Below are 12,309 nucleotides of genomic sequence, written 5' to 3'. Positions count from 1 at the left end.
CATCTAAAGAATAGATTTGATGCATTGAACACCAACGACCGAAAGCCAGATGAATTATGGGAAGATATCAAGAACATTATCCATGAAGAAAGCAAGAGATCACAATTGCCAAAGTCATATAAAACATTTCTATCTCCCTAGAGTTTCCTCATGCCATTTATAGTCAATCCCTTCCACAAACTTTAATCCCCTAGCAACCATGCATTGTCACTGTAATTATCTTTTCCAGATTTTCGTATAAATGGAATCATGCAGTATATAGGTCTTGTGTCTGGCTTTATTCATGTAGCATAAAGCTCCCAGAATTCATTTGTGTGCTTTTGTGTATTAATATATTCATTTTTATTTCTGAATAGTATTCTGTTGTACCATAATTTATCTCTTCATTGGTTGATGGACATTGTGTTGTTTTCAGTTTTTTGGCCATTATGAATAAAGCTGCTGTGAACTTTCATATATAAGTTTTTATTTGGACAGTATTTTCATTTTGCTTAGGTAACTATGTAGGAGTGGGATTTCATTTTCCTTGGATAAATACAAAGGAGTGTAATATCATAAATGTATGTTTATCATTAAAAGATTGTGCTCCAAAGTGGGTGTACTATTTTATATTTTCACTAGCAATGTATGATAATTCCTGTTTATCATATTCTGGTTATAGCTCTTAAAAGCAAGAACTTTGATATTCCCTATATGAATGTCATGTACATTTATAAGAGAAATATTTTAGGACTGCTTTATTTGGGTCTCCTTTGAGACTGTTATATATAATTTGTTCTGCATTGTTAGCTTTATAGTCAACTATTTGATTGACTTATACTTATATCTAATATTTTCCTTGAAATGAATTTTAACTTTTATAGTTTACCCTATTCATTGGGAAACCTTCACTTGAAATTCTTGGCACTAGAAGGAAATCCTTTGAGAACCATTCGGAGAGAAATTATAAATGTAAGTATATTTAGAATTCAGCTCTTTATTTTTAATTTGAAATTCAGACATGCATTTGATCTAAGTGAATATGTATCTTTTTTCTCTACTCTTCCAGAAAGGAACCCAAGAAGTCCTGAAATATCTACGAAGCAAAATCAGAGGTAATTTTCTATTTTACTTCATATTTTGAAGGATAATAGAAAAGTTGGTAAAGGGTTAGTAGTAAATAAATTTAAATGAACTTTGAGTATAAATATGTAGAGGAAATGGTCTGTGGAAGGGAAACAGTAAGTATACTAAGGTTATAAAACATCCTTAAACTCACAATGATAATATTCTATCATTAATTTCTTTGATTGATCTTATAGTATACCGATAAGAAAATATACCCACTGCTCAATTACATCCATGGTTAGGTTTCAAAAACCTGTGTGAAAATCGGCATTATGTAAAATAGAGGACATCATATCACAAAATAGAAGATGATGACATCATTACATAACTCCCAATTTACATCATTTCATAACTGCCAAGCTACTGAGAATCATGACCTAGCCAAGTTGACACATAACCTTAACTATCACTAATTAAGCATGATCACTAAAGCCAGCATTACTCTCATCTTATGCCTCAGCAATTGTTACTGCCAGAAGTATATAGTTAATGTGAAAAATAATCTAATTGTATATTTTTTACTGTTGTCATAAATGTGAAGTATCAGATAACATGATTGTTGATAAGTGAGGAATACCAAAACCAAAAACCGAACCTACTTCCATCAAGTCAATTCTGACTCATAGCAACCCCCATTGGCTTTCCAAGGTGGTAAATCTTTACAGAAGTAGATTGCTCCATCTTCCTTCTGCAGAGTGGCTGATGGTTTTGAACCGACAACTTTCTGATTAGCAGTCAAATGCCTTAGGCACTATACCACCAGAGCTCCTTAAATGAGGAATTGTTGTTGTTTGCCGTCGAGTCGGCCTCGACTCATAGCGACCCCTTCTTGGGTTTCCGAGGCAGTATCACTATGGAAGTAGGATTGCCCAACCTTCCTTAGGTGTACATAATAACAACGATTCAATAAACATCTAGTGCTTTGCCTTTGAAAAAGGAGCAAAATTTGACTTTCAGAATATATTTATGGGTTCTATTGACTGGGCAGCATAATAACAGCTATTTGAGTATCTACTCTGCATGTATAGCTTTGTTAAGTTCTAACAAAATATAAAGACAAATACATTCTTTAAAGATATTATAAATTTAGATGAGCATGCAGCAAAAGTGAAAATTATACTATAAATTTAATTCTTAATGCTTCATTTAGAGTGTGATATATCCCAGTTCTAATATTATGTCTATTATTATGGTATAAACTAAAGCATTAAGAAAAAAATTAGTTATACCAGTGTAGTACAACAGCTGTTTATTTAGCTCACTATTCCAGTGGTGATCAGTTTGGACTGGATTCTTTTGGGCATTTATTCTTCTGGTCTGGGCCAGACTTAAATGAAGTTTAATTATATGTCTGTGGTCAGCTGGTATGGATGGCTTCATTCACATGTCTGGCAGTCAGCTGAGGCTATCAACTTGAGTGTTGAGACAAATGCCTCTCATTATCTTGGCAAGTCCTAGTTTGTTCATACATAGTGGTTGTAGATTCCCCAAGACCAGTATGAAAGAGGGCAGATAGCAATGTGTAAGTGCTTTTCACAACACATTTGCTGATGTGTTATTGGCCAAACTAAGTTGTAAGACCAGCCCAGAGTCAGTGTGGGAGAGCAGGGTGGAAGAAAAATGAGTAGTATTTTTATTTTTATTATTTGTTTTAGAGATAAATTGTTAAGTGCTCTATTATACAGACTTTAGTTGAGCTTATCTTTCAAATTATTACCTTGTAGCAAGGCATTAAAAGTGATTATTAGTACTTAAATATACTCTATTGTGGTTTGCTCTCATCAGAATATAAGAACTTGACTCATCTTGGACATTTAGTAAATGCTTATTGACTGGTTGATTAGATGATTTGAAAGCTAGATGGATATTGCTCTAGCTTCAAAAACATTTCACTTCTTTTAAGTTGAAGAAATTAAATCCGAAGTTAGCCTATTATATATATTATTTCATATTTTTTTTTAATTTGAAAACCTTGAAATATAAATTTTAATAAACTTCCAAATGTATAACCCTTTTTTATACTATAAAATACTTATTGTACTAGTATGGAGCAGTATCATTGTCCCATGTTATTAGAGAAAATCTGGGGAACTTTTCTAAGGTGATAAATGACATTCTGTTGTTTTTCTTTTAAGAGTATTTTTCATTCCTGACCAGTATTCCTTCTTTAATTTCTTTGGTCTTCAGATTTTTCTTTTTCCAATAAAAATTTGATGATGTCAGTTCCCCTGCTTAAAATCCTTTAATGTCAGTCCAGCACAAAGAGAATAGGCTTAAACAATATGATGTGAAATCATCAGGTGTTTAACTCTCTAACATCTTCCCTGTGCCAGAGCCATATCTAACTACTTAAAGTATACAGTATGCCATGCCCTGAATTTTACCGCTGACTGTATTGTACTGTTCAGACTCATTTCTTTCCTCATGGACTTGTCAGGGTATTCATAATTCCATCTTTATGTACCTACTACCCAGCCTAGCACTGGCCAATCAGTCATTGTCACATAACTAATTGCATGGTTCAGAAGTTTTCATTTTCCATCTTGCCCATCAAATATATTGCAAAAATGATTTTCATAGCCTATTCCCTATCACTGCAAGAGATTTCTTTCTTCTCCAGAAAATTTTGATAAATCTGACATGAATTAGTTAGAATAGTAAAATTCTTACCAATCCCCAAAACCAGCAGGAATTTCATGTAAGTTACATTTATGTACAAACATTTCTGCTACACAACCTCTGTGCAAGGATGGCAGATAGAATTCATGCAGCTAATTTAATTCTTTCTCAAAACTCTACTGATATAATGGAAATCTTTTTAAAAGACTTGAGAATCTTTCCTTACCAAGGCATAATTTTCTATAAGTAATAAGTATTTTTTCGGTGAAAGATGGTCAATGAAAGGACCATCCCCTGTGAAGCTTTTAAAAAATACAATGTTCAGGTCAGACTGCAGGCCAGTTAAATCAGAATTCTGGGGGTTGTGATTGAAGGCTTTTCAACAATAGAATAGAATTGGATTTAATTGTCCCTGAATTTCCTAGAACTCTGAAGACAGTGTTGGACCACTTTGAGGTTAACTTTTTTTTTGTTCAGCTTTTTTCTCCTTGTTCTTACTAATTCTCAAATTCAGAGGTAGAAATTGAGTTAGTGAAAACTGAAAACATGCTGGTTATTTGATTCAAGAGATATTAGCAGATTAAGATAAACATTTTATACTGAAATGAGAGGACTTTACAATAGAAACTGATTATTTTGAGGATGCTGAACAATCCAGAAGCATGCAGTTACTTACCATTTGAAAAATAATCTTAGAATATTTGAAATATATTAAAAGGCAGTTGTCTATGATACTTCAAATATAGATGCATACTCTTTTGCATAAAAGAAAAATCTTGTTATCTTGAAAAGCATATTAATTTTTGGAGTGGTGTAGGACAACACAGGTGCTTGACCACACCGTGACTATAAGACAATTCCAAATCTTTGTGGTACTCATAGGTTGTCCCTGATTTCTAGATAGCCAGAAGACCATTAGAAAAAGGACACCAACAACTAATATGGAGTATTTCACAAACATTATGTCCTCAATCAGAGACCAAGCACACATTAGCACATAGAAAGTAGCTTTTATTACTTACAAGATCCAGACAGCATACAGCAGAAGTTCCATCATGACCACCACTCCTTCAAAAGCTATCTAGGCAGAGATGTCAGTACTTCTTTGCACTCCCCACTTTGTACCACGGTTGAGAGGCTTAAATGGGATCCTACCTACCGTTGGTCTCCCCCTGGTCAGGTAGTTGCACCTAGGTAGGCGGTAACCTTATGCTTTATTTGCCCTGCTGGCACCATAAATGAGGTGACTCAAAAAATGCCCTCTCCCAGCTGTTATATTGCCCCAACCTAAGTGACTAATTGTATCTTTTTAACCTTGCTAATATCCTAGTGGCGCTCTGGTAGCATAGTGCCTAAGGCACTTGACTGCTAACCAGAAGGCTGGTGGTTTAAACCCACCAGCCACTCCTCGGAAGGAAGTTTGGGCAATCTACTTCCATAGTGATTCTGCCTCGGAAACCCAAGGAGGGGTCGCTATGAGTCGGGTCCGACTTGATGGCACATACCAACAACAACAACAACAGTATCCTAGTGCATCATGCTCCACTGACCTGAAGAATTCTGGTTTAGCCCAGAAGTGTATCTTTTTAACCCTGCTAACAAGCATCAGGCCCCATGGGAGTGTGGGGTTGTTCTGAAGCCTAAAGATGCCAACAAGGAGAAGAATGGAGAAAACCATGGCCTTCTGGCTTGCCTGAAAAACTTACTCCTCACAAATGGATTAATGTATATTCTTCCTAGAGTTTATGCAGTAGCCCAGGAAGTCATCTGGAATTTGGAAGAACGTTCTATAAAGTACTGTTAATCCTTTGGTAGGAGCCAACGAACAAACGAATGAATGAACAGAGTGCCGTTGCGTCAGACCCGAATCATAGCGACCCCTCCTTGGGTTTCCGAGGCAGTATTACTATGGCAGGAAATTGCCCAACCTTCCTTCCGAGGAGTGGCTGGTAGGTTTGAACCACCAGCCTTCTGGTTAGCAGTAAAATGCCTTAGGCACTACGCCACCAGCACTCCCAAAGTAAATTTGAAAATCCCATTTGTCCTACAAATATAATTATAAACTATAATTATTCTTTTAAAGATCAATCTTTTAGTGACTTCAGAGTATTTAAACCATTCTCCACAGATGAGATTTTTTTGTTTTGTTTAGATTTTAGTTGATATATTTATTACTATATTGAGCCTACATTTCTGTATTTGTAAAATGAATATAATACCTTCTTTATTTTTAAGGCAAAATTTCTTGTGGTAGTATGTGTGAAAGTACCCTACGTCCTTTACACATCTAGATACTGTTTCACATTCTTATTGATAGATGAGTCTTGTTATTATAGGCTCTCAAATAACCCCAGCATCTACTTACTTTTAAAAATGTTCATTATTCTATATGTAAAAACTAATATCCTAAAAAACATATCAATGGGCTGTAATTTAAATTTTTGTTTTCACTGTTTATAAAGTACCTTCTTGGGGATTAGGTTGGAGGCTTGCAAAAATTAACACTTTGACATGCAAATCTTAAACTTTTTATAGTTGTGATAAGGTCCAAGGACATATTTTAAGTAAGGATGTCAGAGGACCTCAAGGTGAAGGATGTTGAATAAAGGCAACTTCCATTATCTCTAGTTTATTGATGGGAGATGTGTTCCACTGGTGGTCTACCCAGGGTGAGAGCCTGCAAAGTCATTAGAGTTCCCAAATGGATGCTTACTCCAACTATGTCATCATAAAATTTAAGCTCATTTATTTAATTTGATTTTAAAAACTGCCTTTGCCCTAGCTACATCACCTGATTCTAATATCTGGGTTGAGTTCAGTTCTTATTGTGCTACCAAGGTCACCTTGCTTTGCAGCCTGTGGTGGACAGAATAATGACTGCTTCAACCTAATCCCTGCATCTGTGTGTTTAGTACCTTAATGGCAAGGGAGAATTAAGGTTGCAAGTGAAATTAAGATTGCCAGTCAGCTGACCTTAAAAGAAGGATATTAACCTGTATTTAAGAATGCCTGAGTGGCTCAAATGGTTAAGTGTTGCACTACAACTGAAAGGCTGGCAATTCAAATCCACCCAGAAGTACTTTGGAAGTCAGGCCTGGTGATCTGCTTCCAAAAGGTCACAGCTTTGAAAACCCCGTGGAGCAGTTCTACTCTGCACAAAAGAGGTCACCATGAGTTGGAATCAGTCAACTCGATGGCAACTCATAACAATAACAGCCTGTTTTTATCTAGCTATTCTGAAATTTCATGATAATGTACCTTGGTGTGGTTCCACTTTTATTCATTGTGTTTGGTGCTCAATGCCTAATTGATTTTTTTTTCAGGATTCATAATTAAAAAAATAACAAATGCACATGATTAAAAAAATTCAACTAATGTAAGAGGATATATAAGGAAAAGTAAATTTCCTTTCATACCACTTCCTTTTCCAGAGACAATAGCTTCCTTCTTTATAGTCTCCTTGATGCTGATTATTAAAAGTATCTCTTTGAAAAGGATTGAGAAAAATCCTCTCTCAGTATATAATCATGACAGTATTCAGATAATCATGTGTATTTAAAAAAATAATGCTGGGTTTTGTTGCAAACTGCTAGGGAACTTCTAAATACCAAAGCATTCACTTGATCTTAATGTTTCCCTTTATGTCTTTTATTTTTATTTTATGTTCTGTCATTCAGTCCTACATCTGTGATTAAAGGTATTCATATGACATTTGCACAGGGAAAATAGTTGAATCGTTATCAATCTGATGAGCTGAATGCAAAAGAAACGTATTCAGTAATAGTCAACAAATGTTTATTGCATGCCTGTTGGGCAGAGGCAAGATGAGGTATAATATTTCTTTGTGATCTTTTGGGATACTTTCTGCTCTTATGTATGAATTCTGGGACTGTTTCAGCTTTTCCACATTGTTGAAAATTAATAGTCTTATTTTATTTCTCTAGATTGTGAGTCTTTTTTGTAAAGAAACCACAAAGCCACTTTCAAATGTGTATTTTATTTTTTATGCCATATGATGGCAGTATTAAACAGTCTCTCGAGATTAGTAAGAAGGTTGGTACTGTGTGTATGTATGAGTATATAGGTATGTTAGGAAAATGTCTTGAAAAATGACATACATAATGTACCAGAAATTCACTTGATTATGCAAATTGCCAGATTTTTGAAGTGACTGAAGATAATCAGCTTCATTGTATCCTTAACTGAAAAGATTGGCATATGCCTATTTGGTACGCATCTGTAGGAAATAATATTGTTCTTTTGCTGATCAAATTCCTTTTAATGGACTCTGTTATTTTGTTTAAAAGGAATGATGTTTTTCTTCTAAGAAATTGTAGTTATTATTTGAAAGTTCTTTCTTCTAAATTTCCTTACAGCAGGATTGATTAAAAGGATTTGAAGTCATAAGGTAATAACATTATTTCTTTTCTATTAGTTAAATAATAGATTCCAGATCCAGATTTATTGAAATTAATGCATATAAGTAAAGGTATTCTCACTAGTAATCTCTAGAAATCATTTGTACTATTTATACATGTTATAAAAAATTCAAAAAATATTTTGTAGTATAAATACTGATTTTGTATAACTTTTTCTTTTGCCAGATGATGGACCTACCCAATGTGACTCTGTTACTGAGACGGCCATGACACTACCAAGTGAATCAAGAATCAATGTACATGCTATAACCACATTAAAAATATTAGACTATAGGTATGTTACTCATTTTTTAAAAACATTGCATAGGATGTGGGAGACATCCTAGAAGTAATTTTTGAGACAAAGGGCAGTTGATGAGGAAGAATTCATCAACGTACAATAGTACTTGATTTAAAATAACAGCAGTTCCAAAAATAATGATGAGATAAAAGCTTATTAAAAGTATAGTGAGCTTAACTGCCCATTCTTTAGGTGATTGGTGTTTATTATGTTTAATAGACAGATAAATAGTTATTAATACTAGTATTTTTGTAAGGGGCATTTATAATAAAAGTTAAATAGTAACAGTAGTGGTAATAGGCGTCTCTGACTTAGTAATCAGCACCCACAGAGAATTTTATATTGGGGTTCTATGTTAATAAAAAAAATAGTATTTAGTTAATGAACACTTTGAATAGAAGGCAATGCATGAATGGTTATACCCTATCAATTTCTCTGAATACACAGTTGTGGTAGTAAGGTTATGTGTCACCTTGGCTGGTGGGCCTGGTTTTGAGTGGCTGGGCAGCTGGATGTAGTTATTTTCCATGGTGAGATTGGTAAGTAACTTCATGGTGGAATCTACTGGAGCAGCTGAGTAGCTTCTTTAGGGATGTGGTCTGCTTTTAGTACGTAAGAAGCATCTTTGAGGAAGGTGTCCAGCTTATGGCATGCTTGAATCCTTCATGTAGCTGAGTCATTGTTCAGCAGCCTGCCATGAGGTTTGCTAATATTAGGACTGTGCCATTTTATTTGTTGACCTTGGGCTTGTTAGCCTAAGCAGCCAGCCGCTGCCTGAGTGAAGAGACGCCTCTAGCTTCAGTGGGCTTGGAGCAACAGGGCGAGCCGAAATCCAAGGTCAAGGGACTTTCACCCAAACCCTAGAACCTGGCACTTTGAACTCAGACTGCTCACCTCCAAAACTGTAAGAGAATAAATTCTGTTGGTTAATGCCATTCCACCCATGGTATTTTCTGTTAGAGCAGCACAAAGTAACCAAAACAACAGCCAAATAATACAATAATTGTGTGTTCTGGTACACATATATTAATACTGAAACAGTTACAGTATTAATTAGTATATGATTTAAGTCAAAAGCCTAAAACTTTTATAAAACCATGAATATGTATTAGAGTAGGGAAGGAAGATACCTATGCAAAGATTAAAGGTGGTTGTCAAGTGTTCTTTTGGTACTCTTTTAGACAATAATAAATGTAAATGATACTATCAAGGCTCTTGCAGTGATTTGCTTATGTCTGGGTATTATAGCAAGAATACAGAAGAAATGCAAACTCAAGTGAGGTAACTAGATTTATTCAAGAATCTGTGCAGCCAGCATCAGTGTCTGGCCTCACATCCTTGACGTGTCATTAGGAACCCCCTTCTAAGCAGTCTGAGTAGAGTCTCAATTTCAGATTTCATGTATTCCATTCACATGAGCTTCACCTCTTGCCTACTATCCTTTCATCTATGTATGAAAAAGGTAAACTAGCTTTCTTTTGCCACACTCTAACACTAGGTAGTACCCCTGTGTATTCATACTTTTGTTCTCTTCCCTCCTACCATAGTATGGCAACTTAACATATCTTCCACATAATATATCCATTTATTTAGTAGATATTTTTGGAGGCTACTAAGTATCAGGTTCCATTCTAGGCACTATAAATACACTGAAGACTGACTTGATTCCTGTCCTCATGGAATTTAGAATTATTGACATCACTGGCTACCAGTTCTTCCACCCTGAATGGATGCCATTTAGTTACTCCCTGTTTTGTTCTGGATACTATACCAGGTATTTTACACATGCTGTTGCTTTGAATCCTTCAAATAGTTTATGTAGTGGTATTAATTTCATTTGAGATAACCATTCTTACTGTTTTCAGACACATACATCACAGAAACACAATACAGAGAACTTATAAACTATACATTTTAAGTAGTGCTGATTCTAAATTTATTGTAATTTGGGTTTTTTTAGAGACTTTAATTGGAAAGGTGTATCCTATTTAAGATACAAATTAATTCCCTATCTCAAACGTAAATGCATTCAACTAAATTTTAAAATTAGCATGAATATTCCATGTTTGATTAGCATAAATCACTTTTCTATGAGTTGATCATTTCTGATGAAAGAGAGAAATCTATATCTGAACCTCAGGAGTCCTAAAGCAGAATTTGAAGGCAAAATAATTGTGAAATCCTGACAGTTCTTTTGCCTATCTGCATTATTTTGCCCTTCTCACATAATTCTCTCTTGTTACGTATTATATACAATATTGTTACCTTATTAGCACAGTTAATTTGCCATTTCATTTATGTTTCCCTTAAGTCAGTGACATTGTGTTGAGCATTAAAAACTGTTAAAAAAAAAAAAAAAAGAATGTAAGGATTATTATAACATCAAGGAAGTGTAATATTTGCAAATGTCAGAATTCTGTTAATTTGTGTAAGATTAAGTTTATATTTTATTGAAAATTTTAATGAAAAAGATTTATTTATATTTACATTTGCAAAAGATGTGGTATAAATTCAGATTCTACTTTTACAGAACTAAGGTTCAGGAAAGGTAATTTACAGAACCAGGAATAGTTCAGTCTCAGTCCATTACTTTGTCTACCTTGTTACATATTAAATGAAAGAGAAAGTACTTTAAGTTATGAGAGAAAGTTAGTTTAGTTTGGCATAATATTGAATTTTCAAAATTTGTTATCTTGCGGTAAACTATATACCCCCAAAAAGTTGACTGATAACCAGTTTTTAAGTTTTTACCAGAAAAAAAGGGCAACAACCAGCGTTTAAAATGATAGATATATCCTACTGAGAGACAGAGGATGGGCTATCCATATTACTTCTAGGTATCTTTGAATGCCGGTAAGTTGTGGCAGTATGTGTTATGGCACAGTATGTTGTCTGAATTCCTAATAGTGGACATTTTGTGGATTAGCAGGCTTGTGTGGCATTCCACAAAACTTAATAAGTCAACTTTGAAAAGTTTGCTTATAAAATATTTAAAGGCCTTTACAAACTGAGTAATAATCTTATCTTTCTGGACTGCTGAAAATGATTCATTTTTAACTACTTTTTCTTTAGTGATAAACAAACAACTTTGATTCCCGATGAAGTGTTTGATGCAGTAAAAAGCAACATTATCACTTCTGTTAACTTCAGTAAGAATCAACTATGTGAAATTCCGAAAAGGTAGGAACTGTTGATAATGCCATTTTCATTGTGACTTCATATCTTAGTTACAAGAATAGTTATTTGCCATAGTTTTAAAATTTTGAATATGTACAAAATTTCTTACATTATGAATATTAGAGTGATTTAGCAAATGTCATTAAATGTTCCCAATAAAATTTTAAAATTTGTTCTCAGTGGTATACAAATATAAAGAAACTTTACATTTTTTACTTGGAAAATAGATATTACAATATTAAAAATACTGAATTATTTTCCTCCCATATAATTAAGATTTAGAGGAAAAGTGTTAAATAAGACTATCCAATGCCAGGTCTATGTGGATTAATAAGATAGTTTGCTTTTTTGTTTTTATGTTAATGAATTGTCAAGCTACTGAATTTTTCAGCTGATAATAAAAGCAAAAAAAAAAAAAATTTAACTGAACCCTGTTAATATTTTCCTCCCAGAAAAACTTCTTCACTTGCAGTAATTAGAAGTTGTTTGCATATACCTTGTACGATTTAATATATCTTTTTATTTATTTATTTACTTATTGTGATTTGAGTGAAGATTTACAGAGCAAATTCACTTTCCATACAGCAGTTTACATATACTTTGTCTCATGACATTGACCACAGTTTACCACAATGCAACAGCTCCCCTCCCACTTCCTCCCCATAGTTACCTCTTCCCAGTGTCCAT

The 12,309-nt window shown here is 34.1% G+C and overlaps 1 protein-coding gene across 1 annotated transcript in view; it reads left to right on the top strand.

Annotated features, from left to right (window-relative positions):
- Positions 1 to 12,309, top strand: part of LRRC40 (leucine rich repeat containing 40) — an 89,323-nt gene that overhangs the window by 54,681 nt on the left and 22,333 nt on the right. The window contains exons 8-11 of the mRNA XM_007948316.1: positions 864 to 951; positions 1,049 to 1,094; positions 8,331 to 8,439; positions 11,518 to 11,625. Coding sequence (XP_007946507.1) covers positions 864 to 951; positions 1,049 to 1,094; positions 8,331 to 8,439; positions 11,518 to 11,625 — 351 coding nt within the window. The remainder of the gene's footprint in view (positions 1 to 863; positions 952 to 1,048; positions 1,095 to 8,330; positions 8,440 to 11,517; positions 11,626 to 12,309) is intronic.

This window comes from Orycteropus afer, unplaced genomic scaffold (assembly GCF_000298275.1).
Source record: "Orycteropus afer afer isolate SDZICR_OR568_19922 unplaced genomic scaffold, OryAfe1.0 scaffold00213, whole genome shotgun sequence".
Lineage (NCBI taxonomy): Eukaryota > Metazoa > Chordata > Mammalia > Tubulidentata > Orycteropodidae > Orycteropus > Orycteropus afer.
This window is presented reverse-complemented; position numbering and strand designations above follow the sequence as displayed.